The sequence below is a fragment of the Cetorhinus maximus genome, chromosome 6 (genome assembly GCF_964194155.1).
Source record: "Cetorhinus maximus chromosome 6, sCetMax3.hap1.1, whole genome shotgun sequence".
NCBI classification, from domain to species: Eukaryota; Metazoa; Chordata; class Chondrichthyes; order Lamniformes; family Cetorhinidae; genus Cetorhinus; species Cetorhinus maximus.
In genome coordinates, this window is record NC_135884.1 from 41,225,828 (window position 1) to 41,252,694 (window position 26,867).

The 26,867-nt window shown below is 40.2% G+C and overlaps 1 protein-coding gene and 1 long non-coding RNA gene across 3 annotated transcripts in view; one reads left to right on the forward strand and one right to left on the reverse strand.

The window, feature by feature from the left end:
- Positions 1 to 26,867, reverse strand: part of adamts9 (ADAM metallopeptidase with thrombospondin type 1 motif, 9) — a 306,177-nt gene that overhangs the window by 59,027 nt on the left and 220,283 nt on the right. For both annotated transcript variants that reach the window (XR_013576832.1, XM_078543655.1), the window contains exon 29: positions 13,454 to 13,621. Coding sequence is in view for 1 of the 2 variants with exons in the window: in XM_078543655.1 (XP_078399781.1) it covers positions 13,454 to 13,621 (168 nt within the window). In the remaining variant the exon portion in view is untranslated. The remainder of the gene's footprint in view (positions 1 to 13,453; positions 13,622 to 26,867) is intronic.
- The window catches only part of LOC144681736 (uncharacterized), a 56,983-nt gene that overhangs the window by 13,641 nt on the left and 16,475 nt on the right, over positions 1 to 26,867 (forward strand). Inside the window, exon 2 of the long non-coding RNA XR_013576833.1 lies at positions 22,561 to 22,723. This is a non-coding gene — a long non-coding RNA (uncharacterized LOC144681736). The remainder of the gene's footprint in view (positions 1 to 22,560; positions 22,724 to 26,867) is intronic.

Consider the following 26,867-nt stretch of genomic DNA (forward strand, 5'->3'; position numbering starts at 1 on the left):
AGCTGCAAATACAAAAATCAGAAGTACATTAATTGCCTGGTTCAATGTCAAGTGTGTGATGCAAAGTTAAAAATAATTACAAATACAGCATTCTGTCTATGAAGAACTTTAGAAGTACAACAAAACTGAAATGCTGCAAAACATTCAAAGGTGACTGGAGCAAAATGCTAATATTTCCATTAGGCTTCACTATCCAAGATATGGATAGCCATTCCTAAGTATGAAACTGAGTAATGTGAAAAGGGGTAGGGGCAATCTGACTTCTTGAACAAAATAATAGTTGACAATGAAATGAACAAGTATTTTAAGGGGCTCATAAAATTCTAATTTGAAGGAGAGCTATCCAAGAAATCTCAACAAAATTAGAGTTGAAATAGAGGATAAGACTTTTGTTGGCACCGCTTGATGGAAAGGGGATGGTAACTCTCATAGAACAGTGGAGAATAACTCATTGCCAGATTCCCACTCCTGATCCAGCCGATGACATCTTCAAAAGAGCCTACTGCTGGATGACTATGGTGTTTGCTTGATTCAACAGGAAGTCCCTTCTATTATGCAAATTGGTGTCCTATCGCATTCATAGGACTCTGACTGCCATTTTGGTGCACACCTAGGCAGTGCATGTGCTATCCACATTCTGCCTGGTCCAGTTGAAGGAGGACCGTAAAATTAAGCTTTTAAAAAATATCGTTGTGAGGCAGGAGGAACAGGTGTGCTCCTTCGGGTTGTACAAAAAATAATGTGCGCTGCTGCTGCATCAGGTTTCCCTCTTCCATGCACCTGCAGGCCTACTCTGGCCAGATCCGCTTCTGGGTTACCCGATCTTCATGCCTAATGAGCTGGAGCGAGGTGCCTGTGGTCCATCTGGTATTGAGGTTCGACCCTCAAAATTGACTGGTCCCCCCACTGACACATAAATATATTATAAGCAAAATCTGATTCTACGTTGATTACCCTAACTGTGCAAGTACAGCCCACACTAGATCGCCCCAGCCACCAACCAATAAGTGTAGATATGTGGAAGGGCCAACACAAACACCCCCCAGACAGTGAACTGGAATATAGTGATTTTCCCCACCGGGCAGTACCTGCCCAATTCCCTCAGCCAAACAACATATTCTTCCTATACTGACCATCATTCTGGTGATTGTAGTTCAAATATCTCACCTCTTCAACCCTGTGCTACTGACCAGCCAAATAACCCGGCTTCCCACCCACTCAGCAACAGTAATCAAAACGTCACTTAACTGACTTAACTCCCTTCATCCAATGTTTCCTGTGTTCCTCCTCATTGCTCCGTACCCCTCCATCACTTTACCTTTACCCCATCTCCTCCTCCAAGCTCTCCCTTCTCTCTTCCCTTTTTGCTCTCCCTCCCTACTATCTTTTCTCTCCCAACTCCCCATCTCTTCCATACCTCCTCCTTTGCCTTTCTATCTCCCAACTGCCCATCTCTTTCTCCCTCCCAACCTCACTTGCCTTCTCCTTTAATGATTCTGTTTAATTATCCCCTGCCCTCCAACCTTGTTTGGCCTGAATACTATACTTGGGGCAGGATTTTGCATTTTGGGTCAGGACCCTAATGCAGGGTCAAATGCAAGTCTTCACCCTGCACTGTGTCAGGAGCAGCAACCAAAAATTGATTTTGCCTTGATTAACCAATTAGTGGCCCAAGGGCATGCTCACTGTCCAATCAAGCACAGTCAGTGGTTAAGACAATTCCTACGATTAGCAATCCTTAGTATATTTACCTACCCTTTCTCCTATGGAAGCAATTGAAAACACATATTAATAACATAGGCATATCAGAATGTGATATACATTTTCTATGGTCTGCAGAAAACATCTAGTCTGAAACAAGATTAACTTGATGTGGGCTGTGATCAGAAAGACATTAAATAATCCCCAAAATAATATGCAAAAAGTTTTGTTTTTGTTGCAGCCGGGTTATTAAAGGGTTCAATTAAGAAGACCTTTCAATTATTTTTCCAGTGAGAACTACAATTAAAGACCAGAAGTGATAATGTGCAACTTCTTGAACTCCTTAAGACAACTGGTGTGAATGCACAGAGATTCTTAAAACTGAACCATGAAATGAGAGTCAGTCGCAGAAATATAAATTAAGAGAAACATATTTACAAATAATGGACCAAGCTTAACTGGCTGAATAATCTAATGCACTCTTGTCATACTCTTATAAATAATTAGACATACCAAGTGATACCAACCCAATTCCACATTCTTTTATTCCTCCATTGGCTGTTCAGATATTATCCTGCACTTGTAGCCCTGACAGCACGCGACTATCTAGTGTTGACTGTGTACTTAAATCCTAATATCTGATGGTCCTACTTACACGTAGATCTGAAATAGCTGATGAATTGTACAATTACACTTACATGAAAGAGTAAACTTGGACAACATCTTGTGCATCGTAATACATGTTTAATCAAAAATCTGTGTCATCAATATTTCAGTTACTCTGAGTCCTAATCGTATTTGCTTTAGAAAAAAAATGCTAAAAAAAATATTTATATACATTTATAAAGATATGCAATATAGAAGAGAATCATAATAACTTTAGGAGTGTATTCACAGTCAGTTGGCTCCAGACTTCATCACAACCTTGATCCAGATATGGATGCAGAAGCTGAATGTCATTGAATAGAATAATACTGCGAAGGAGGAGGCCATTCAGCCTATCGAGCCTGTGTCAGCTTTTTCAAAGAGCAATCCAATTAGTCCCATTCCCCAGCTCTTTCCACAGATCTCTGCAATGTTTTCTCCTTCAAGTATTTATCCAATTTTGAAAGTTACTATTGAATCTGTTTTTAACCACCCTATTAGGCAGTGCATGCCAAATCCTAACCACTTGTTGATGAATAATTTTTCCTCATGTCACCTTTAGTTCTCTTGCCAAACAATTTAAATCTGTGCCTTCTGGTTATTGATCTTTTGGTGAGGCAAAAGTGACTGACCTAGACATCAAAGCAGCATTCGACTGAGTATGGCACCAAGGAGCCCTAGCAAAACTGAAGTCAATAGGACGGGGCCAAGGGTAAAACATTCCAGTGTTTGAAATTAAGAAAATGGTGACAATCATCATAGCACAGAACATCAGTGTAGCATCTCCTCACGCAAGCATTCTAGGCCCAACCATCTTCAGCTGCTTCATCAATGTCCTACCATCGGTTATAAGGCTTGGAGTAGGCTGTTTGTTGACATTTCCAGTGACCCATTTACAGCTCCTCTAATGATAAGACAGCCCATGCTAGACCACAGCAGGTAACATCCAGACTTGGGTTGGCAAACGGAAGTTAAACTTCACTTCACACAATTTCCAGATGCTGACCGCCTCGAACAAGAGAGGGCTCAGCCAGCGTCCATTGATATTCAATGGCACTACAATAACCAAGACCGTCACAATCAAAATCCTGAGGATCACCATTGACCCAGAAGCTGCAAATAATCAGCCAAATCATAAGTTCAAGAACAGGACAGCTGCTGGGTACTCTGTGATGAATAGCTCATCTCCTGACCCCTCAAAGCTCCATCACTATCTGGAGGCTAAAGTCAGTAGTGTGATAGAATACCCACCACCAGTCTGGATGTTAAGTCACAACAGTATCGAGATGTCAACACTATCTAGGACAGTGCATTTCATTTGATTTTCTCCTCTTGCCAATGGACTCAGTATTCACACACTCTACCACCAACACACAGTGAACTGCAGCAACACATAAGGTTATGTTAACAATGTACTCCTGAAACTCTACAGCCAAGAAAAACAAGAGTAGCAATGTTGTTAGAATATCATCATCTCCAAGATCCCCTCAAGTCACACGTCATTTTAACTTACATATATCACTGTTCCTTTACCATTGATGGGTCAGAATCCTGGAATTCCCTAACTATTATTGTGAGAACACCATTACCAGAAGGAGTAAAAAACTGTATATTAACAATACAGCATGATTAAACTGAATACTGCTGATGATAGTGGTTTCAAAAGTAACAATTTTTTCCCCAAATTTGGTACAATACTTGTCAAAATGAAACTTTAATATTTAAATATGTGATACTTGAATTTGAAATGTGAAATGTATCAGATCCTAAATTTACACAAGACAAATTGTTATTGGAAGCTTCAGTACAGTTTATAAGAACAGCTAAATGCTAAGCAAGGCCAAAGGTTTTCAAGAAACATAAATATTATCTAATTAGTATTTCCCTCAATGTTCTGCCCTTGGCTTCTGCTCTCCCAACAGCAGTGACTTGCTGAGTATGATTTCAAAGGTACTGGTGGCACTTTATTATCTTGTTCAATTACTCACAATTGAGGCATGAGCCCAGACAGTGAATATTGGTCAGCTGTATAACCATGGGAGGCATCATAGTTAAGCTCATCCTTACATACAAACAAATGTGCTCCCAGCAAAGGTCACTTTGTAATGATCAGGAGCAAGAACGCTAATTTTCTTTTCCTTTGATCAGAGGCTCCAAGGTCAATTGTTTCTTTCTCATGGTAAGAGATTACTTACATATGTGGTTATTATATTTACAATATTGGCAGTTTTCTATGGTCAATGAATTTTACTGAATTTTACATTTTTCAATACTAGTGAAGCTTCAAAGAAGCTATGAGGGGAAGGCAGAGAGGAGAAATCATGAAAGTCACTTGTGTGCATTGCACTTTCCAGAAATCTAGAGTTGAGTAACTATCTGTTCGTGAGAGATTAGGAAAGGAAGTTGCCTGTTGCTTGCTTCTAATGAAATCCTATAAGGACATAGATAAGGAAATAATCATAACATCCCAACCACAAGAACTTTTGGCAATTGAACCAAACTGAAAATGATATATAGTTTACATTAAAACTATTGGTTATTGATGAAGTTAATGTTCCTCTAAAACGTAATACTTTTGAGAAACATGAGTGTATTGTGAAGTTAATTGGACTATTAGGGAAAATATAGTCAAACCAAATGATTACAACTCTAAGGACAGCAGCAACACAGTTCTTATCAGATGCCCATCTCAAAAAATTGAGCTGCTTTACACACTGTAATGGCACATCCACTGGGACCAAGAAAAACGTTTGCTCTGTTTATATTGAGATTTGCATTAAAAAATTCTACTTTCTGTCCTCAAAAAAATCAATGGGCTGTGATCCAGATAGTTAACTGAGTATGTGCCTGCAGTATTGGGCCTGATAAAATTTGTGGACAATGTGCAATGAGGCCAGGGGGATATGTGTGCCACTATGAACACATGTTGGACGCTCACCTGTCTCATGTGGGCACCCAGACTTAACCCTGGAGACCCCTTGCAGTCTTTGACCCTCTGTGTAAAGTAACTGTTCCAAAATTGTTTTATTTTTATTTTTACTCAAGCTTTGGGATCCAGGCTGCTTCTTTTGCTTAGCTGGCATAATGGAGTCCACTTTGGCCTTCTGGAGGTAGGTATAAGTAATCTCAGGTGATATATTGCCCTCACCAATCCCAATATTATGCTGAGTCTTTTATGGGCTGAATGGTGAGTACTAGCAGCAAAAGAAGCCCTTTTCCCCTCTAACTTGGCAGGTGTTGATGGGTAGGAAGAGGCTTTGTCACAGTTTTGTCATTTACAAGGGCTGCCAGGATTTCCCAGCAAGGTCAGGACCCAGTGTTTTGTGGTACTTAGCTATTAGCTGGACTCATGCAGCAGGCTGTGGAAATGGAGAGGAAATTTGAACCCTCTGTCTTTTTAACAAAATACCAGTTGATTTCACGTAGCATCACACATGGTCAATGAAAACGGCTGGATTTTAAGTTCCCAAAATGCTGAGAGCTGGGGGGTGGGGAACACGAGGGAAAAGTCTGGTGGTGAAACAAAGAAACTGTAGATGGAAGTTGTCCATGAGATCAGCAACAGCAGCTTGGTGCTACGTACATGGAATTTTGCTGAAAGTGGTTCAATGGCCTATGCAGAGCAGGACAGGTGAGCATAGTGGTACATTCAGCTACATCCTGATGTGTATCACCACAACCCCCTCACACTATCTTCTCAAGCCTACTTCAGCAAAGTACTCCTCATGCTAACTTATCTTGCAGGTCCATTCATTCCTCTGTCTGTGTACTTCTTCATTTCTCTATCTATCCATCCACCAGATGGGGATGGCACACACCCTCATGTTTATGTAATGTCATGTCTATCCTTCATAGTCACTCTCAATAGATGCTCTCTATCTATTCAGCACCAGGGAGAGGAAGAGAACCTGAGGTGGCCCCCCAGCCATTTGTCAACTGACAGCTGCAGAGGAGGAGACACTAGACATCACTGGAGCTGCGGCGTGCTTGGATGTCAGTGATGGGGAGATGGGAGCTGCCCAGCTAACTGGTGACAGAATTAAATATCAGGCAGCGACATGGCGTCAACGCTGACTCAAGTTGTCTTGACGTCAGCAATGAGTGGAATATGGTCATGTGCATGATTATCAGTTAAAACATTCTTACCATGACAGTTTGAATTCATGTCTTTAATCTTCCACAGAACTTTCAAGTGTCCTGAACGAGGATGAGGATGAATCCTCAGAGAAGGTCACTCACTCCAAGAATGCATCTTACAGGAGTCATGCAGACCATGCACCAGTTCAAATACTCACATTTTGGTGGAGCCAGCAAGGAAGATAGTTGGATTTTCACCTGGTGACTTACAAATCACAAGTGAGCAAGAGGAGATGGTGGAGGAGGGGCAGCAGCAGAGAGTCAGTGTTAGAGCCTGCGTTGGCAGTTGCAGGACACTCCAAGCTCTGCTTAGCTGGACACAGATACTATATCTTGGGGCCATCAATGAACAGAATACTCTGGACAAGTATCTAAGAATGTGAGTGTACCAGCAGATATTCCAGTAGCCCTTTCATGCTTGTAAAGAGATTGGAGAAGTTTATCTCAAGCATGCGATAGCATGATGGCACAGGCCTTTGCTTTGGTGTCTTCATCCATGCAAAGAGTGGCAAGCTGCATGGAACATCAAAAGTGGCAATCCAATGAGTGCATGCTGGCCGTTACCTGTGCACACCATGACTGCCAACTTAAATGCTACCCTAGCTTTGGCCGTTCATTTGCCCCACTGATCTGAAGCAAAGTGTTCTCCAGCTCACTGCGAACAGGGAAGTGCAGATGGGCCATCAGAGGGATGATGGTGAAAGGAGACATAGAAGTGGTGTTTTGGCTCAAAGTGCTTCCTTTTCTCACCCATTGCCCCCTGCACCCTCTGTCAGTCAGTACCTCACAAGCTGCCTCATGTCCCAATGGCTGAGTCTTCCCCTGCACAGACACAGGTGGAGAGTCTTTGATGGGATGCTCAAGGGCTCCAACCCCAGAGTATGTTGGCCAAGAGCATCTCAACAGTCAGAGCAGGGGTCTGAGCAGCCTGCTTCTATCCCTGCTGAAGCCACAGGGGTTGCATAGGGAAGAGCTAGGAAGGGGTAAAAGTATATGTTAGATTGGTAAGTTTCTGTTTTATTTTTCAGCCTTATAAATATCATCTCGTTCCACCACTTTCCCATCTTTCATTTTTATGCTTGCTGGCTGGCAAGTGACATTTTCACTTGTGATGAATGGAAAGATATGCTGTATCATGTTCTGCCTCTTCCTCCTCAGAATTGTCTGAAGAGGCTCAGTGCTCTGTGTCTTGTTCTGCCTGCAGGTCCAAACCTTATTGCTGAGGAATGTTAGGCAGAGTGCAGCACACCACCACCATTCTAGAGACCCTGAATGGTACATATTGAAGGGTGCCTCCAGAGTTGTCCAGGCACCTTAAGTGCATTTTCAGCATGCAGATGGTTTGCTGGATTGTACATGTTTGTCATATGGCTTTCTTGTATCACTCCTGGGCCTCACTGGTTGGATCCCTCATGGATGCCTTCAGTCATGTTTTGAATGGGTATCCCTGAACTCCAAGCAGCCAGCCAGCAAGTCCGCTTTGAGGTGTGAAGAGATTGGGGAGGGGTGGATTGCCGCAGGACAAAAACATCATGGCAGCTACCCGAGAATCTTGAGCACAAGTGCACTGGGGTCTTTTTGTGGTTGCACACCAGCTGCACATTGATAGAGTGAAAGGCCTTGCAGCTGAAGAATGCTCTTGGGTGATCTGGGGTACCTTAAATGCCACATGCATACAGCCAATGACACTCTGCATCACTGGCAATCCAGCCATAGTTGCAAACCCCAGTGCCAGCTCATTCTGGCTGGCTTCATTTTAAAGTTGACATAATTGCCTGTCCTAGAAAATGAGCTATCAGTTACCTATCTTATGCATTTGTAAATTACTGATTGCAAAATCCTGCAACTGTCTCTGCCAGAGCCCTGGAAGGATCTAGAGGCAAAGAATTTGAAGGTTGTTGGCGACTTTGACAGCCGGAGGTAAAGTTTGGCCACCAGGTCCACTTGGCAGCAAGTCTTATTTTAGCAAGCTGCAAATGTCTGACACTACCCGACCTGAGGCCCCGACTCTTCTGAGACATTTGTGTTTTGATATGTCAAAGAAGCTCATCCTCTGCCTGTGGGTCCCGTGAGCTGCACCTCTCGGCTGATTCCCTCTCTCCTGTGGAGCTACAGGTCTGTGCGGAGAAGGCAGCTGCTACTCCTGCTGGTACTGCTCATCTTGGCCCATATGGTGTCTCATTTTGGACCTCAGGTAAGTGGTATTGTAAAATGTCTTTAAGGGATTGCAGCATGACATTACAAAAAGGAAATATGTCAAACGATCCAGTTTTAGTTTCACTTATGCTTTTAAGCAGAGTGCGCACACAGACAGTTCTGCTGCTGGTGAGTTCAAGCTTCCTATTCATGTATATCTGTTCTCATGTGCCTAGTTTAAAGAAATGAACCCACAACTGTTTACCCAATCCCCTATGAGTGATTGGTGCATTTATATCATTATAAAAAGACAACATGGTGTGCAGCAGTGGTTCCTTCTAACTGACATGGTGAAGAGACTTATATCTACATGGAATGAAATGACCCTCGATATTTTGGCCAGACTGCAACGAAGTTGCAATGTCATAGTGTGTTGAAATTGCAGTATGATGACTGCACAGAAAAGCTTTGAAGACACAGTGCTGGGATAGTGCTCAAATAAAGAGCTGGTAAGCAGAAGGATCCCTCGCGGTGAGTAGGACAGCGTGTCGAGTGGTCCAGCACCGGGTTAGCTCAGTCAAGAAAGGCAAGTAACCTTGGGTCGGATCGATAGCTAGCGAGGTTAGTCAAACAAAAAAAAGTCATAAAAATTGGGCGAGAGAGGGTTGTGATTATAATGAGCAGAGTTTCAGAAAAGTGTGCAAAAGCAGCTACAGCAATACTCATCCCAGGTACTATAGGAGAAGGAAGGTCAAAGGGATATTGTCAGAATGTCCACAAATTCCCCAGTTTGAATTGGGATGCAGCTGACCTACTATCCGAATTCAAAATGATTAAGCAGCGTACAGAGCTATGGTTTCTTAATTCAGGTGTATCTGTACCAGGCAAGCAAGCCATATAAAGTCCCCTAGCAATTGGGAATGAAGGTCTACACAGGCTGAACACATCATGATTAACGGCAAGAGAGCTAATGGATCCCCAAAAGATATGGACTACATTGGAAGACTGGCTCAGAATCAGGTTGAACTTCCATATTCATTGACTAAAGTTCATGTCATTTTGACAACAGCCTATGGAACCCATAGACCACTTCATCAGCAGATGTAGAAAAAAGGGCACATACTGAGTTATTTCCAACGCAGAGCTAGCAGACATAATTATTAAGTTGGTGATCGCATCTACTCTCATGAAAGCACTCCAGCAAAATCTGCTAGATAAGCCCAAGACGTATAGTATCAAATGGCTACTTGAGGATGGACGTAAGTACGAAACAATCCTCCCATATCCATGAAGCTTACGGGTCCTAAGTACAGCTCCAATTGTTGATGCACTCACTAGAACGCCTAAATCCAGCAAGACATGTAGAAGGTGTGGCCTTCTGCATGCATCAAAGAAATGCCCAGCTTTCCAGAAATTCTGCAAGGTATATGGCAGAAAGGGCCATTAGCAGTGGCAGTGCACTAGAGCAAAGGCTGATACAGCTACAGGGAACCATACACTGATCCAAACAGACACAATAGGTACCTTCAAGCGGTAAGAATGACCATCTGGTATTCCATCAGAAACATATACACAAGGTAACTGACAAACCAGAAAATGATGTGCACGACGAGTCGAAGAGTGGTGATCATGGGTTTCACACTGTCAATCTTGTGGAAAACATAGATACCATCACATCATCTAAAGTGTTTGCCAAGATTTGAATTATCTGCCCTGAGAAAGTTGGGAACTACTCGTTATTGGCCAAGATTGACACAGAGGCAAATGGCGACATACTACCCCTGCGAATTTTGAAAAACATGTGTCCACAGGCATGGATGGCCTTGGCAAAATCTACTGTTGTGAAATTTTCAGCATACAATGGTTCACTTATTCCATGCACAGGATCCATAGTCCTGGAGAGCGAATACAATCAACCCTCCTGGATGTCACAGATGTTCTACATTGTGGAAACTAAAGGCCCAGTGATTGTAGGTCTTCCAGCATGCAGTGATCTCACATTAATGACAATCCATGGAATCAGTCAGACCTCACACGGCAGACCAACCTCAGGAACTACTCCTATCACCTCTGTTCATGGCTTAACCTCGAAATATCCAGAATGTTTTGACAAAATTGGCAGTTTCAAGGGAGCTGCAACTTGTAGGAGAATGCAAGCCCATCAACTGATCTGGTACATTTTGCACAATGCAAATGCCAACAGCTAGGAAATGGCGAAAGATTCTACACTATAAAACTGTGGAAAACCATCATTGACGGATGGCCTGATTCAATTCAGCATGTCCACGAAAACGAGAGACTATTTTGGCCTTCCGGGATGAGCTAGGCATTGAAGTCGTGATCCAGAAGTGTGAGGCATGTTAAGAGCATATGCCAAATCAGCACAAAGAACTACTGATTCCACATGAAATTCCTACCCATCCTTGGTCCAAAATCACATTTGGGCTGTTTCATGTCCATGGCACTGACTTCATTGTCATCATTGACTACTTTACCAAGTACCCCATTATTTGACAATTGCACAATACGTCAAGCACAACTGTCATATACATTCTAAGTGTTATCTTCAGTTTATTTGGCGTGCCTAGAGAGATCATGGTGGAAAACAGTCCTCAATTTATTGGTAAGCCATTTGAGGATATGTGTGAGAAGTGGAATATTGATCACACTACTGCTTGTCCTCACTACCCTAGATCTAACAGGCTAGCTGAACAAATGTTTCACATGGTGAAATCCCTAATTCTCAAATGTAGACAGATCAAGCAAGATCTACACATTGCAATGTTATATCTGAGAACAACACTTTCAAGTGCAACTATTCCATTACCGGCAGAGCTCATGTTTGGCAGACCAGTGCATACCAATTTATCTACTCTTACTCATTCTACTCTCTCAGAAACTAGAAAGCAGCTTTTAAAACTGCAAGAGAAGATGACCAACATGTGCAATAAAAGGGCGGGTACAGAACTGCCAAGTTTACAGTTGGGACAACAAATTCACATCCAGGATCCTGCAGAAGGTATGTGGCAACCAACCAAGGTGACAAGGATTTGTTTGGAACCAAAGTCCTATGAAATCATTACACACAAAGGAGCAATGGTGAGGTGTAACCGAGGACAAATCAGATCCATTCCAACTCCTCAATAATGGTACAGTCCTAATGCATCGAGGACAAGATCTCAAGTGCAACCAGGTACAACATCCTAGAATGACAATCTCACAGATCACTGTGGGCAATTAAAGAAACCTCCAGACAAGGTTCATTTTAAAATCTGGGCGTACTAGCAGATATACTTCTTTCGAAGGGACGGAGAGTTTCTTTAAAAGGGGGATATTGTAATATACCTTTAAGGGATTGCAGCATGAGATCACTAGAAAGAAGTATGTCATGTGAGCCAGTTTTAGTTTTACTTTTGCTTTTAAGTAGGACACACACACAGACAGCTCTGCTGCTGGTGTCTTTAAGCTTTATATCCATGGATATCTGTTCTCATGTGCCTAGTCTTAACAAATGAACCCACAACGTGTTTCCCCAATCTGTTATGAGTGATTGGTGTTCTCATGTTCCTTGTCTTAACAGATGAACCCATAATGTGTTTACCAATCCTTTATAAGTGATTGGTACCTTTATATCATTATAAAAACAGGACAAGTGGCACCCATACTAATTTGTTAGATCAGAGCCCCAAAGTGCAGATCGATGTAGAAACCTCCAAAGTTGTCAAAGGTACCTCACAGCAAAAGTACTGCAAACAAAGCCTTTCACACAAGCCGGCAAGAAGGTATGTGTGAGGTGTCAGTACTTATTGGCATATTTTCCTATCATGTCTTCAACCGCTGTGTTGTCATCTTACTTTCATCGGTGAGTTTCAGGAAGCCCGGAAAACCCATGGACCCAGTCAAGTGGCAAAATCTGTATTAATATTGCTGAGTTTGACTGATTAACATATTGTAATTGATAACCCATCTGTCTCAAGGGAGTTGCTCACATGCAGCCTAATGCACTGTTAAATGTGGAAGTTGACAGGTTCGAGCCATCTTCTCTGTATACTGTCAACTTTGCCCATTTTAACCCCACACATATTCCCAAATTTACATGCTCTAAGCATATTAAATTTTAACCCAAGATTTCATCTTCAAGTGAAATGGAGTTAGAGGACAGACCATAATTAGATCAGGATGCACAAATGGAATTCAGTACCTATTGTAAAGTTATACATTTTGTCCCTATTTCTATATATTACTTTGATTTTATATTATGATTTATAGTTAAACACCATAACTTATGGGAATTTAAGAAGAAACAGAGTTGGTTGTAGCATATGAGTTTGAGCAGTACAGGTTGAGGAGTTGGAAATAAGACTAAGGCACTACAGCACCATCACTGTCAGGAGGGCGTCATTACAGTGTGATCACTTTGCATAGACATTTGACCCCACCATAATTCTACCTCAACCAGTAAGAGAGTCTGTATGGCCGGGGAGAAAGTTGAAGAATTTTAGGTAAGGACTGTGCTGCCAATTTTTAATTGCGTTTCCCCAAACCCCAATTTTAAAATCCAGTCAGGACCTCTAACCTTCAAATGGCAGCCAAAAATCCTGATGTCTGATTCCATTGCAGCTATGATTCTGGAGACAGACAGGAATGTGCATAAGTCCTGTCTAGCATTAGAACAGTGGGGAGAAGATGAGGAAAACATCTTATTTTCTCAAAAAGATAGACTGCAGCTTAGTCTATAATTTTATTATATCTCTTTCTTTTTGAGAAGAAAGGAAAGGAAACCAACTGCTAAAACAAATAAATTCTGCAATTTGCAGGAAGTTTTATACTTCACCTGTGCCCAGTCTCCTGTTTTCCATTTAGGACATCTACCTCCTCGGCATCGTTTGTGTGTTTTAGGTCTTTCCAGATGTTTACAGTTCTCTTCCTCTACTTCCTTTCCATCTTTAGTCATGCAGTAAACAGTGCGATACTTATTTCCTTTCCCACAGGAAATGGAGCACTGAAAGTAAAGTAATTATAGAAGTTATTTTTTTTGCCCTTCTTTACTTATCTTTATAGTTTTAAAGGGAGATTTTCCTGGGTCTGCTCTTCGGCACCATAGATCACCTAGGTGGTGAATATCAGGTGGGTCAGAGGTACAACTGTAAAGAGCACATTCGATTTTCCTCCAATCACATTAATGGAAGAAAACCAGTTATGTACATGTCTTTAGAACTATCTCTAACCTGTTCAATATTTCAATATTCAGTGCAACCCGGCAATCTGGTATGCCCAGATATAGACCCAGCTTTGAGGTCACGAAAGGTACACATGCTCTTCCACTTTATTTCTCTCCATCCCTGTTATGATATGGCAGGTGGTATTTGCCGGGCTGACCAAATCTCAAAGGGAAACTTGGTCAGGCTATCACAACGGTTTGCAATTTGTATTTTATTATGATACGGTATGTGCACTGAAGTTAGAAGTAAAGATTCCACCACCACCACTTTTGGAGATTTTAAACATTAAATTAAAACATTTATTAACAAAAGAAAAGAAAACATAAACACACAAGATTACAGTTACATTGTTAAATTTAGTCTTATGACATTCCTCAAAATACTTCTACTTAGCTAGATGCACAAATAAACACCCTTTCTCAGGAAACAGTCCCAATAGATTCTTAATCTATGAAACATCCAGTAATATTAGCACAAGGTACCCATGTTGCTATAAGGGAACAAGCTTCTCTCTCCCTCTCACTTGAAAATGGAAATCTAAGACTTGTAACAAAACCTTCCTTTCTAGAACAAGCAAGCGGTGGCTAGAGGCTGCTTGTTCACAGACCTGTCTTCGTACGGCCTACCCTTCAAGATCTCACATGGCCACTCACCTCATGCAGCTTTCAATCTTTCCTTAAATGTATTTCTCCCCTTTTATCTTTTAAACCCATCGTTCTTAACCTTCTTTTGAAAGTTACCTTTCCCAGAATCTAAAAATCTTTCATGTTGTCACTACTGATGGGAAAAATAAACTTAATAACTTTGCTTTATTTATTTATAATCTTTACCAGCTGTAAAACTTCTTGTTATGTCTCTTTGAAATTTAACAGCTAAAAATTCACTCCTCATTTATCTCCTAATGCAAATTCCTATTGAGGCTGTATCTATTGGGATCCTATCTTATCTTGTCCATCTCCACTTCAAAATGCCTACTTTTACACCTTATCTCTTTGATAATTTAAACCTTGCAGTCCGACTGTCTACAGTTTAATTAAATTAGCCACATGCGCACACACACACACACACATAGACACACACAAAACAAAAACAGAATTACCTGGAAAAACTCAGCAGGTCTGGCAGCATCGCCAGACCTGCTGAGTTTTTCCAGGTAATTCTGTTTTTGTTTTGGATTTCCAGCATCCGCAGTAGTTTTTTGTTTTTATCACACACACACAAAGCCTGCTTCACAGTATCACACAGTAATATTGGAAAAATATTTTCTTTACAATCCCTCTCTTTTTTCCATCCATTCTTTTGTTCATTCTTCCTACAAATGTGCAAAATTACTGTGCCTTAATGCATAATTAATGTCTACACTAATAAACAAGATGATTCATTTTCTTAATGCATGTAAGTATGAAATAAGGATACACTTTCGAATCTCCCAAAGAAAACTAATACATTGTGCAGCAATTTTTCAAGAAAATAAGAGGGAGGCTCAAATATTCCACCCTTTTGGGTCAGTATAGGGAAAAATATTAAATTAAGTATCAACATAAAGGAAAATACCACTTATTTAGCCCTCACTTTGAAGCTACTAATGTCACCCTTTTACAGTAGGTTCACTGAACTCCCAAGTGTCTGAGAACTTCTGAAGTACAGACATCTGACAACCCCACTTTGATTTCAGATTAGGCATTACTAAAAGATCAAAGAATCCAAGGAGGAGTGAAATGGTGACAAATATTTAACATGGCAAGTATTCAGAGTACAATGCATTGCACAGCAGGGTAATTAAACCGTTACATTTCATCATTTTCAATACATAGAATTGCATAGGAAATGCAGCACAGAAACATGCCATTCAGTGCAACTAGTCTGTGTTAGTGTTTGGACTCCACACAAACCTCACATTCTATGTCATCTCAGCCTTTCATCATATTTTTCTATTCCTTTTTCTGTCATGTGCCATCTAGTTTCCTTCGGAAAGCATCTAAGCCAAATGCCTCAACCACTTCCCGTGATAGTGAGTTGCACATTCTAATGAAGCTTGCAACAGACTGTTAGAAATCTAGGATTAAGAAGTTTACAGCCTTGCAGAAATCATTGTTTAAAACATTTTAAAACTATATGAGCTATAAACCTGAAGAGTTACAAATTGGTGTAGCGCTTTTATTGGATGACAATAATGTTGTGCTTTGGCATTGTAGGACACAAGTTCCAGAAATTCCACACACTTGAGTTCCTAATTTGAACAGTAAAGTAATTGTCTGAGTAGAAGAACGAAGACATTTTCCCCAAAGGATGGAGAATTGAAGGACTGTAGAATATATCTTACTGACATATTCAGACTGCCAAAGGCTTGGTAGGTTGTTTGATCTCAGTGGAGTACTATGAAGCTCAAGGAGCAGATAATATGAAAAAAATACTTACTGAAAAACAAGCAGAATAGAAGAAACTATACCAACTGGTGTCCTCCAATTCCCCAGCAAAATAACTATATCAGACCAAGAAAATTCAGATTAATTTCCTTGGTAGCGCTGAGTTAGCAGCTCTCTATGCTTAAGGTAGGAAGAAACCTTTATTATTTCTTTATCCCAGGTGAAAATCAAATTCAGAAATCAAAAACTGGTTAAGAAGAAAATATTTTTAATAACGAGCAGAAAACAATAAACTGACAACCCTTTCAAGTAAAGAGTTGGAAGGGTTGTAGGAGTAAGATGGAATACTCCCCACTTGACTGGATGAGTGCAGCTCCCACAGCACTCAAGAAGCTTGATACCATCTAGGACAAAGCAGCCCGCTTGATTGGCAAACCCATGACCACTACCACCTAGAAGGATAAGGGCAACAGATAGATGGGAACACCACCACTTGAAAGTTTCCCTCCAAGTCACTCAACATCCTGACCTAGAAATATATCACCTTTCCTTCACTGTTGCTGGGTCAAAATCCTGGAACTCCCTTCCTCACAAGCACAGTGGGTGTACCTACACCACATGGACTGCAGCGGTTCAAGAAGGCAGCTCACCACCACCTTCTCAAAGGCAACCAGGGATGGGCAATAAATGCTGGCCCAGCCAGCGAATCCCACATCCTCTAAATGAATAAAAAAAAAACCTTGCAAACATTCAGAGACTCTGTGAGAGGAAAATGTCAACTAACATCAACAGGCATACCGTTTGGCTTTTTAGGGAACAAAGTATAATCTAATTATAGTTGACATTGGAGTGTAAATGGTTAATGAATTGTGGGAGACATTGATGTATCTGCACTCCAATGCATTTAAATCGACAAGAGGGAAATCAGTTTTGTTCCTTCACAGATGTGCAACTCTGACCTCCCTGATTTTCTCATACTCACTATATCTCAGTGATTTACTGCATTCACATGCAGATCTAGGAAAACTATCCCTTTTAATAAGCAGAGCTACTGTATTGGTGAATTTCAACTATAAATGTGAGTACAATTAGTAAGAAACAAAGCCTGTATGTATTAAATTACTAAACACAATGAAACAATGTAGAGGAGCTGGGCAGGAAGGGTGTCCAATCTCTTGCTTCATTCTCTGACCTGTTTGTTGGCTGGGCACCCAAGGCAGAGTATCCAAAGGATATGGAGTTGGTTGACCAATCTGACTCTGGAGAGATTACTTTATACAAATAAGGTCTGATAAGCTAAAGTACTACTCTTACAATATCTCAGTGAAGACAATTTTTCATCAAATGCCACATATGATTACCCTTCACCTAGAGTCACTGCCTATCCAGTTTTGGACCATAGTTTAATTTCTGACAAGGCTGCTGAAAATATCTAAGATATAAGCTGGATATCTGTTATTTTTCCACTTGCCATCCATATTTTATGATGTAAAGCTCTTATTAATGCCAAGGCTTTTGATCAATTTTCACCAGCTGCAATGTGAACAGTAGGACTCAAGTCATGATCCCTATATCTGCCACACCTTCATCTTGCGCCCTGTTTGGTTTTGGAAGAGCAGCAGGAACTGTAAATTTCCTTTAACACAGGCTCCTTATTTGCAATATTACAATTCTAGTTGCCAGTATAATACCTCAATTCCTAATGTTTGCCTTTATTTGTAATCAAAAGACTTAACTTGCAACACAGAAAATAAACTTTAAATATGTAGAATACCTGACAACTAAAATAAATGATGTATTCAGAAAGTACATTAATCTTTTTTAATTGTCAGTGTAACATTCTCTTTCTCCATCAAGAAAAACCCTCAAGGACAGGTTTCATTCAAAAATGTCTTTTCTTAAAAGACTTCACATTCCAAATGCTAATTAATCAAGGCCACTGCCAGCACCCTAGGGATGACACATATAAGGCAAGACAAGTGAACAAAGAAACAAAGAGATACTGAAACTGCATGCTAAGGATTTTTTTTTACAGGATTGAGAAAATGCAGCAAATCCTGCTTGGGTAAAGTGGATAAAAGGGAAGTAAATATATTTTCTGTTTTAACACAGTGATGGATGATCCTTAGCACGTTAAGTCAGAGCAAGTTATAAGCTTAGCCACAAGGTCATTGCCACTTGGCCAAGCATGATTCTTGGGTAAAGTGTAAATATAAAGAATCATTTGAAACAGCATGTAGATTGTAAATTGTAACTGAATGATGCCCCTGGAGTCCTGAATTTCACTAAATACATATGTTCAATGTCTTATTGCATTCTGAAACAGCTAAGACTGTACTAATGAAAATTGAATTCACGTTTTCAATAATGTAAATGAAATGTTAATGTCTCCAAGATGATATTTTATTGATATTTGTTGGCATGGTAAACTAGGACCAAGTGTACAGATTATAAAAGATATGAAAATCCATGTGGCAGGTTGGCATCAACATTATATCTGATTACTTTTGCTAGTTAACCAAATCATTGATGTTCAAAAGATGCTATTTTAGAACATTGTAAAAGTCACTGACATAACTTGTATAGCATGGAAGACTTATTTATGATAACAGCATATGATTACAAAATTTATTGTAGACATTGTCAACTCTATTCATTTTTTGTTTTCCATAAAGAAAACTAGTTATCATTGCACGATTTATATCATTTGTATTCATGATGAGAGTGAACGCATTAATTTATGCATGATGACTGCTGTGCGTGAAGAAGCAAATTCTGAAAATATCTGCTGTCAATGGCAAGTGAAGAACCATATTAGCAACAAGATAGAACAGAAAGATACAAAGCATTGTTTTCATGTTTGACCTACAAACAAAATGGAACTGTCTACTTTAGTTTGAAAATGCATTACATGATGAACTTATCTTCAATGAATAAGCGTCCTAAGGAAACATGAGGTCACAAAAGGGAAAAAAAACTATTTTATATATTTGAAATACTGCAAGAATTACTCTCAGCACTATGTATACAATTCTTCCTCTCTATGAAGTTGATAGAAATCTTGTTTTTCTGTAAAAAAAAGTATTCTTGCTGAGGTTAACTCTGTAATAGAAACTACACTAATATATCCATAGGGAGATTTTTACATTGACAACAATAGTTCAAAAAGTTGACATGTTAATGCATGACAAATCTAGAGGAAATGATCTTCAAAACAATATGATTAACAGATAATAAGCTAGACCCTGGACTGTCAGCAAAAGTAAAACAGAGAGAATTGCACATTACTCTGTCTTTGCTTCAGATATTGTACAAGAGATAACCCTGATCAAAATATATGATAAGTACCCATGCAAAACATAACAGACAGGCCTGTAAACTGCCCAGCAGGCCTTCTGGCTTTTTCCACATGGAGCCCACTCAAATATACATATTGGGATACAACACTGGTTGTCAGACTCTGATTGTAATTTTCTGGTACAAATGGCTGGTGCATGTCCTGTGCACACTCCATTGTTTTGTAAACGGTGAAAAAGTGATGAGTGGCTAAGCCAGTGGCCTTTAAAGAGATCACTGGAGTTCCTTTTAAAAAAAGTGAAGAAATTTTACTGTTTTTCTGGGCTAAAAGTGAAGAAATTTTACTATTTTTTGGACTAAAGGGAGCAGGAATCTTCCTTATGCATAACCCCAAAAATTCTAACCCACTATCAGGTCAAACAAAGCTTCCCACCCTAAACCCCTCTGCCTGCTCCCTCCCCCACAACCCACCACACTTCAAGTCCGAGCTACCAGCTATCTCAGCGTGGGAACAGTCTCAATTCCCGGCCCTTCCATAACTGCATAGGCTGTAGCTAGACACCCGTTTGGAAACCGCAGGTCATCAGTTTCATTTAAATGAGGTTTGAACTCAAAAATGGTTCAAGACACTCAACACTGGTTTTAGAGGGCATTATGGACGTACCAGCGACTTTGTGCTGATTTTGGGAGGAAGAAGATAACCCTGAAAATGTTCTCAAAGTTATTCAGTTTTTTCTTTATGTTTTGAGTAAATGGCATGCTCATGTACAATAAAATCCCGATGAATCGAATCCCAGGGGAGACGCCCACGGACTTGTGTTAAGCAGAGCTTTGTATTAGCCGAGGAGGTCCCATTCCCACGTGAATGAATCTCTAAGTTACCAGATAAGCCTACAAACACTATTGTTATGGCACAGCGGATGGTAAATGCTGAGCTGCTCAAATCCCAGAGGGAAACTTGAAACAGGTGCCACCACTGTTTTGCAATTTGTATTTTCATTTTGAGATGCGTGCCTTGAATTCAGCGGTAATAAGTCTACTGAATCTTAGAGGTTTCTTATGAAACTAAATTAAACATTTATTAATAGAAGAAAAGATTTTAAGCACATACATAGGACTACAAATTACTATTATGATAACTCCTAGCTCCCCTAATTAATCTGACTCCCAGTTACACCTCCGTTAAGGCAACAGTAGAACAAGATAGATTTCAACAGACCCAGGCAAAGCACACAATACCCTGCACAGGGATATTCACAATGAGTTTTCTTAGCTTTGGTTCCTGTAGACAGCAGCTTGATGCATAGAAGCTGGAGGCTTTTCACACTTGTTAGATCTTAGAATTCCTTCTCCTCACACGTACCTCACCTCCTTTATACAGGTTTCTCCCTTTTTAAAGTAAATTCCATTGTCCCAATATGTCTCCGCAACTTTACTTTTTCCATAAAATAACTCTTTCACAGTACTCATATTATCACTAATCTTTGGGAAAAATAAACACTGTTTGGCTTAATTTCTTATGGCTAGGTGTAACATCCCATCATTTCTTTGAAATTCATACTACTCTGGTTTATCTAAAAATGCAAATGTTATTCACACCTCACATCCTAAAACTTCAACCATGTTTACATATTTAGCATTTCAAGCTTCTCTTTTGATAACTCAAAAGCTCCAGTCTAGCTGTCTGCAATTCAATTAAAACCCACACACACACACCTACACAGAGAAACTAATCCAAACCCCATTATTAATCTACCTTTACAATAAATCACAATAATATTATGAAATTATATTTTCATGACAACCATCCAATGAAAAACAACAGATTCAAATGCCAAATGAAAACACAGTAAAGCAGTAAATGAGTAAAAAAGTCTTTATTCAATTTGTTCACACCTGACAATGGCCTGACCTTGTAAAAGGCTGGAGTTTTGCATTGAAAAATATTGGGAGTTAGCTCTGGAAAAAATCTGTAATCTTTTTCTGCTTAGCGTGACTTTTCTTTAATCAATCCAGCCATCAATTGCTACCAGTCAACTCCATGTGGCCCAGCTTCTTTGCCAAGGCAACTCCCCTTTCCTGCAGGATTGCACCGGAGATGGGAACATTCCCTGCTCGGGCTGCCTTGAACCACAGTAACAGAGTTTCTTCAATGTCGAGATAGGTAGCCGTTCTCATTCTCTTCTTTGCTGGAAAGACACCTGCTTGTCAAACTGTTCCAAGATGTTCACCTTGTGTTTCATAATGGCTGACAAACTCGATGGTGGAATCTCCCACTTATTTGCAAGGTTTATTCCACTTCACACTACGGTACTCTGCTTGCTGTATTAACTTCACCTTCTCTCCGACCAACAACACTTTTAACTTTCTCACAGGTTCAGTCACACTCACAGGCTTTGCACATCCTTTCACCGGGAGATCCTGACGTCAAATGATGGCTTGCCCAGCACGCCATGATCTTGCACTCTTGTGTGATCTAACTCCACTCTGATTGGTCAGCATGGTCATAAAAAAAGATTAGACAAGTTCGGCCAATCCAGAGTTCCAATGCGGAATTTCGGCTTATCACTGGCATCGTTCTATGGGATTTGTTATTCTGCTGGTGGGAATGGTTGACAACTTCGACATAAAAGGAATTTCGTGTCATCCGAGTTTGACTCATCGTGATTTCACTGTAATTGTAAGGAATCTTATTACTCCACCATGGAACATTTTTTTTCCAATTTTGTCAGCATCCATCACCTCACCACTCAGTGCTCTTACAATTAAAGCACAACTTACACGTAGCAAAGGGAAAAAGTGTATAGCAGATCTGAATATATTGACGCAACTTGAACAAACAATGCTAGATTTGATAAGGAGAAATTTTTGAAGACTTTGGGGCTCTGAAGATATAAGGCCAATCATAATTTGTGATTAGCATCATGTTATATCATTTGCAGGGCATATATTACTTGAAACTGTTCAATTGTGCATAAGCGCGAAATAATGCACTACACAAACGTAATAAGCACTGTTGTACCTTCAACATAAGATACCATTTTCTCTTTTCGTAGAGCAAAGAGCATCATGTACCATCAGCTACAGCCAAAAGCACCATGCAACCTAGAACTAACCGTAGCTACCCGTGCTAGAAGCAGGCATTGGCACTTCCATCTCATTGGAAGTGTAGGTACTGATGGAAATGAATGAACACACAAGGTGATGCACCAGCCACAGGTAAGGAAGGAGTAGTAATGATGATTAATTAGATTCTATTATTCACATTTACATCTCTCCATATCTTTTGTTCTTTTATTTATTCCATTACCATCTCCTTTTGTCTTGTAGCATCATCCCTTTTGTAATTTAATGTCTCTTGCCTTCCACTCTATTGCACACCTTCCCTTTTGTTCTTTCCCTCCGCCCCCAACCCTTTTAGTGCATCTGTACTTACTAAAATCCTGTTATATCCCTTATTTTGTCAGGAGTGATTACTTGCAAGGCATATCAGTCATCCTCTGCATGTGTGCACCCTTATGAGGCTGAGCCCAAAGATTGTCTCCCCTCCCCCACCCCCCCTCCCCCTCCACTGGAGCCATGCATACACCCCTCATGTACGGCTGTGTGTGCCTTGTTAATTCATTCTGAAACCAGATGGTGAAATAGGAAACCAGATGCCAATCTTTTACTTAATACTAGATTTATTTACAGAATGCAACATTACAAATGTCTTCCCCCTCCCTAACCAACATGCAGTGTCCCAGAAGTTTCTCTTTATATGTGCTCAGAGTACTTAATCAATCAATGTATTCCACCTGTACATGCTTAACCTTAACAATAAAATACATATAACAATCCCCTTTTTTCTTTAAATAAAAACTTTAACACAAACAATATTTCAAACTGAAGAAAAGTGTAAAAGAAAAAGCAATGTTTTCCCATATTCTGTACATCACATCATAATACAAGACACCCCTCTTTTAGGACCTTCAATAGTTTCTTTTTACAATCATCCCTTTTTGTTAAGCAATCCCACAATTGATGACTTGAGTCACCCCATTTTATCTTGGAGATTTATTTTCTTTCTAGCGCTCCTATTACACGAGCAAGGTCAATCCTTAGCCTTTATTCAGTGATACTTTTTGTCAAATGTATGTTATCCAACAGAGAATGATTATCTATATCACATTCAACGTACAAACTATTCTCAGAATGCCCCTTGTATAGAATTTTCCCTAAAATATTTGATAAATGAAACCCCACCCCATATCTGTGCTTCCACAAAAGCCAGTGTTTCTGCACCTAAAGTACTTTTAACCACCTTTTTATTTTCTTAGCTTCCTAGGCCAAGGGGCAACATTTCCATTTTCACCCACCAAGAAAATTATAAAACCAGCTGTATTCAAATACTCATCAAGAAAATTGTCATGAGAAGGCTCACTAAAAAGGTCCAATTTCATGTCCTTCATGTCCCCCAAGGCTGGGAACTCGAGCACACATTTCTTCACATTTTTTAAGATGTTTTATTTGGCCTTAAAACATCCTCAATTGTAGTGTGTTTCATCATAATAGTTTTCCAATACATCAAAGCTGGCATCTGGTCTTGTCTGAGTGCATTGCCAATTCAACTGTCCAATCAAGCTTCTTAACTGCTCTGTTTCTTCTTTAGATGTAACATCATCTTTTTGAGATGACCTAGCACAATTTTTTGTGATACAAGTAACATTTTCTAGATAAGATTGTTGATTCAAAGTTACTGCTGATCTATTCTATGTAATGTTTGAGCCTATATGTTTAAGGCCCCTGAAGCCTGACTTTCAATCTTAAAGGGCTTTCAGCTGCAGTGTTCATTACTACAATGTTCATATTTTTGTACAAGTCTCTAAACTCATAATGAGCAACTTTTTCCCTACTGTCAATCAGAAATTTAGCCAATATCCCCAGTCCGGTCCCTATCCATTTTTCCATGACTTTATCTACAATCACCCTTTTCCCCAACATATATTAATGTAGAAAGACTGAGTCTGTTTGCCATGTTTATAAAATGAAAATATTTCTGTTTTTGTCCCACATCTTTCAATCCATGGCTGCTACTTCATTAAAGTCTCATGTCAATGAAAGACTTACAATGGGAGGTGGCGGCGTCCTCCGATACCTCTTACATGCCACATTTTTCACTAATCTCTTTGATGAACCTTGTATTCTCATCATTAATTATCCCTGCATCCTTTAGTGGAATTTTTAATCTGTGACAAGAAGGTTAAGAAAATTGTCTATGTAATTTTAAGACAATTTGTTCTTTTTATCGTACTTAGGTTTTTATCACCTGATGCCATGAACATTTCTTTTACATTCTGATTAGAAATTTCAGATTTTATTAAGAGGATGCAAATATATTGACTTTCCAAAAACAATTTGTTTATTAGTTTTATTTGTGCCGTTTTCATGGAAGACTTGGGCATCAGCAAGGATATCTCATTAGATACTACGTCAGTATTAATAAAGTGACTTACCCCAGATATTTTGCATGGAAATCACCACTCTTTTCAGTGACCTTAATGGGCAGAATTTTACGAGTTGACGAGCGGGGGTGGGGCCCGCTTGCCGAAGGTTAAAGTGACGGGCGGTGACGTAGGGGGGGGATCTCCCGACGTCACCGAGCCCGGTTTAAATTTTCAGGAAGGTGGGAGCGCAGCGAAATCAGCTGTGCGCCTGCCGACCTGTCAATAGCCAATTGAGGCCATTGATAGGGTCAATTAAGTAATTAAAGGAACTGCTCATCCAACCTTAAGGCTGGCGGGCAGGCCAGGAGCCCCGGCAGGAACTAGAAATAACATGAAACTTCATCCACAGGCGGGATGAGGTTTCATGTAGGCTTTTAAAAATTTTAATAAAGATTTTCTAAAAATTATGGACATTTCCCAACTCGTGACATTGTCACATGAGGGGACATGTAAGGGAAATTTTATTTTTCTATTTTTATCTTTTTTACATATACAGCTGATCTCCCTGAGGCAGCACTTAGCCTCAGGGAGATGAGTGCTCTCTTTCGTGCGCAAGCGCGAAAGAGCGCACTCTCGATTTTGGGAGTGTCCCCCCCCCAAGCCCGCACAGGGAGCACATAGCGCTTCCATGCGGACGTCACGCTTGGCGAGCCTTAATTGGTCCGCCCACGTAAAATGGCGGTGCGCCTCCCATCAGGGGCGCTGATCGGAAGCGCGCCTGTACGTGCCCGGCCATCAACGACAGGGGGAAAATTCAGCCCAATGTGTTCTTATCCCTGAACCTGAAACAAGTAGAACTTTCATACTCCCTGGCCTTACTTTAATCCTTACTACTGAGTGAATCTAAATAATATTTTAGTCAATCTGTTCTACACACTGTTGAGGTGCAAGCACTATCTAACATGGCACAATTAAATCAATCCGCAATATGTCCATTCATTATCAGACTAAAGTTTCTTTTGACTAGTACAATTCCCTCACACTGATAATTATCACCATCTTCAACCTCCAAATTCTCTGTGCCATGCGTCTCTTCGAAAATCTTGCTGTTCCATTTTGGACAGTTCATTGAATAATGATATTTTGAGTCACATCTGAAGCACCTGTTAACTGTTCCCAAGGCATTCCTGGTGTCCGTTTGTCTGTTATTACTATCCCAATCCTGTTGTTTGTCAGATCTGCTAAAAATGCCTTCATCCTCGTTTCTATTGTCTACAACTCTTCTTTCTACTGATGCCTGCACCCTTTATCTGAACAATCTCGAAATGCCACCATCAGTGAGTCCTCCATCCTTTGTGACACCGCAGAATGTCCCATTTGCACCAACAAGGCTGCTGAAAATGACTGTTTCCCCAGGAATATTTCTAAAGCAGCAGACATTAAAGCAGCAGATCCAAAATGGTGTCTTTTTCTGAGAACCAAGTGCCAGTTAAGACCAGGAGCATATTCATATATTCCTCAGCACAATCCAGCAATTTAAATGTGAGTACTGAATGAGGAATCTCCAAATTGAATTTCTGCATTTTTTATGCAGTCTGTTAAAGTCAAGGATATCTTTCCCTATGGAATTACTGTCCGTCTTCCAAAATCTATCAAAGTTTAAACATGCCACATAGGCATTTAGCATAATCTTTCTTCTAAATTTCATCCATGAAGCTTAATTAATAGAAGATCTAAGCCTTAATCAGTATCCAACTGACGGTCATCTAGCTCACAAAAAACTTTGCTTCTGATTTTACTTTTGTTAGGAAGCAATAATGCCAAGGCCCTACCCTGTTTTCTCTTCAGTATGGACGTAACCCGCGTCCAGATATCTACTTTCACTGGTCATAAGGTTCAGATTCAGAGATCATTGGTGGGTAATCGTACCCTGACAA